We start from the raw sequence: 1,342 nt of genomic DNA on the forward strand, positions 1-1,342 counted from the left end.
GCTGCTGGAGGGACCCCCGCCCAGCCACAGAGATGATGAAGGGAGTGGAACATCTCCCTTATGAGGAAAGCCTGAAGGAGTTGGGTCTCTTTAGCTTGGAGAAGAGGATGCTGAGGGGTGACCTCATTAATGTTTATAAATACGTCAAGGGAGAGTGTCAGGGGGACAGAGCCAGGCTCTTCTCAGTGACGTCCAATGACAGGACAAGGGGCAATGGGTACAAGCTAGAACATAGGAGGTTCCACAGAAATGTCAGGAAAAACTTTTTTCCTGCACGGGTGCTGGAGCCCTGGCCCAGGCTGCCCAGAGAGGTTGTGGAGTCTCCTGCTCTGGAGACTTTCAAACCCGCCTGGACGCATTCCTGTGTGATGTACTGTAGATGATCCTGCTCTCCATTAAATAGCACTCCCCTTTGACTTCTCCTTCCAGGAGAGGTGAACGACAACACCCTGCTGAGCACACTGGAGCTGGAGGAGCCCAACGTGCCCGGCAGCTGCGGCGCAGCCGGACCCCTCTTCCCAGTGAAGCCCCGCTTCTCCAGCGAGAGCAGCTCCCGCAGCCGGCTGAGCTCCATGACAGTGGACAGCGAGGACAGCTTCTGCCCGAGTGGTGCCTTCGAGGATTCAGCAGCAGAGAGCCTGAGTGTGGACGAGGACTTGTTCTTCCCCAGGGATGGGGACGGCGTTGCCGGGAGGTTGTCCTTGCGGAGGAACCGCAGCATCAGCCTGGCCAGCAGTGGATCCATGTCCCCGCTCTGGGAGGGCAGCAGCTTCAGCAGCAGTTTTGGGACCCTTCCACGGAAAAGCAGGAGATCCAGTGTCCGAAAGCATCTTTTGAAATTCATCCCAGGCCTTCACCGGGCGGTGGAAGAGGAAGAAAGTCGGGTCTGACCTCCCACGTGCCATCCTTGATGCCCAGGGCTCTGTGCCTGGGGCTGCTGCCTGGCAGCCCTTCGGACAGCAGTACCAAGGACATATGAAAAGCCCTGGGTCTTTTAATTATTTTAATTTTTAATCAGAGCATGCTGCAGACCTCTTCATTAACGTGAAAAATGAAAGCCTCTGAAACATGAAGAACCTTTGCGGGACTTCCTCGGCATACTTCAGTGTTAATAACAGTTTTTAATTGAATGCAAAATTTATTTATTTCCTGTTACCGATATCGTAGTTTTCCAAAGGTCTTTAATAAAGCAAGTGCCTCTACTCGAAGCAGTGACAGAGTCCTGTTAGGAAGAGGACAGAGCCTGGAGAGTGTGACAGAGAGAGGTGAAGCACAGGGTTGTGCTGCAGGGACGACTGTCTGTGCCTGGCTGCAGTGGCAGGTCACGTTTTGGGGACCTCCT

The 1,342-nt window shown here is 54.0% G+C and overlaps 1 protein-coding gene across 1 annotated transcript in view; it reads left to right on the forward strand.

Annotated features, from left to right (window-relative positions):
- Positions 1–890, forward strand: part of LOC104273198 (cytohesin-interacting protein-like) — a gene marked incomplete at its 5' end in the record, with an annotated part of 7,572 nt that extends 6,682 nt beyond the window's left edge. The window contains 1 exon segment of the mRNA XM_009868440.1: positions 430–890. Within this exon segment, the coding sequence (XP_009866742.1) occupies positions 430–890 (461 nt within the window).
- Between the last annotated feature and the right edge of the window lie 452 nt (positions 891–1,342).

This window comes from Apaloderma vittatum, unplaced genomic scaffold (assembly GCF_000703405.1).
Source record: "Apaloderma vittatum isolate BGI_N311 unplaced genomic scaffold, ASM70340v1 scaffold25104, whole genome shotgun sequence".
Lineage (NCBI taxonomy): Eukaryota > Metazoa > Chordata > Aves > Trogoniformes > Trogonidae > Apaloderma > Apaloderma vittatum.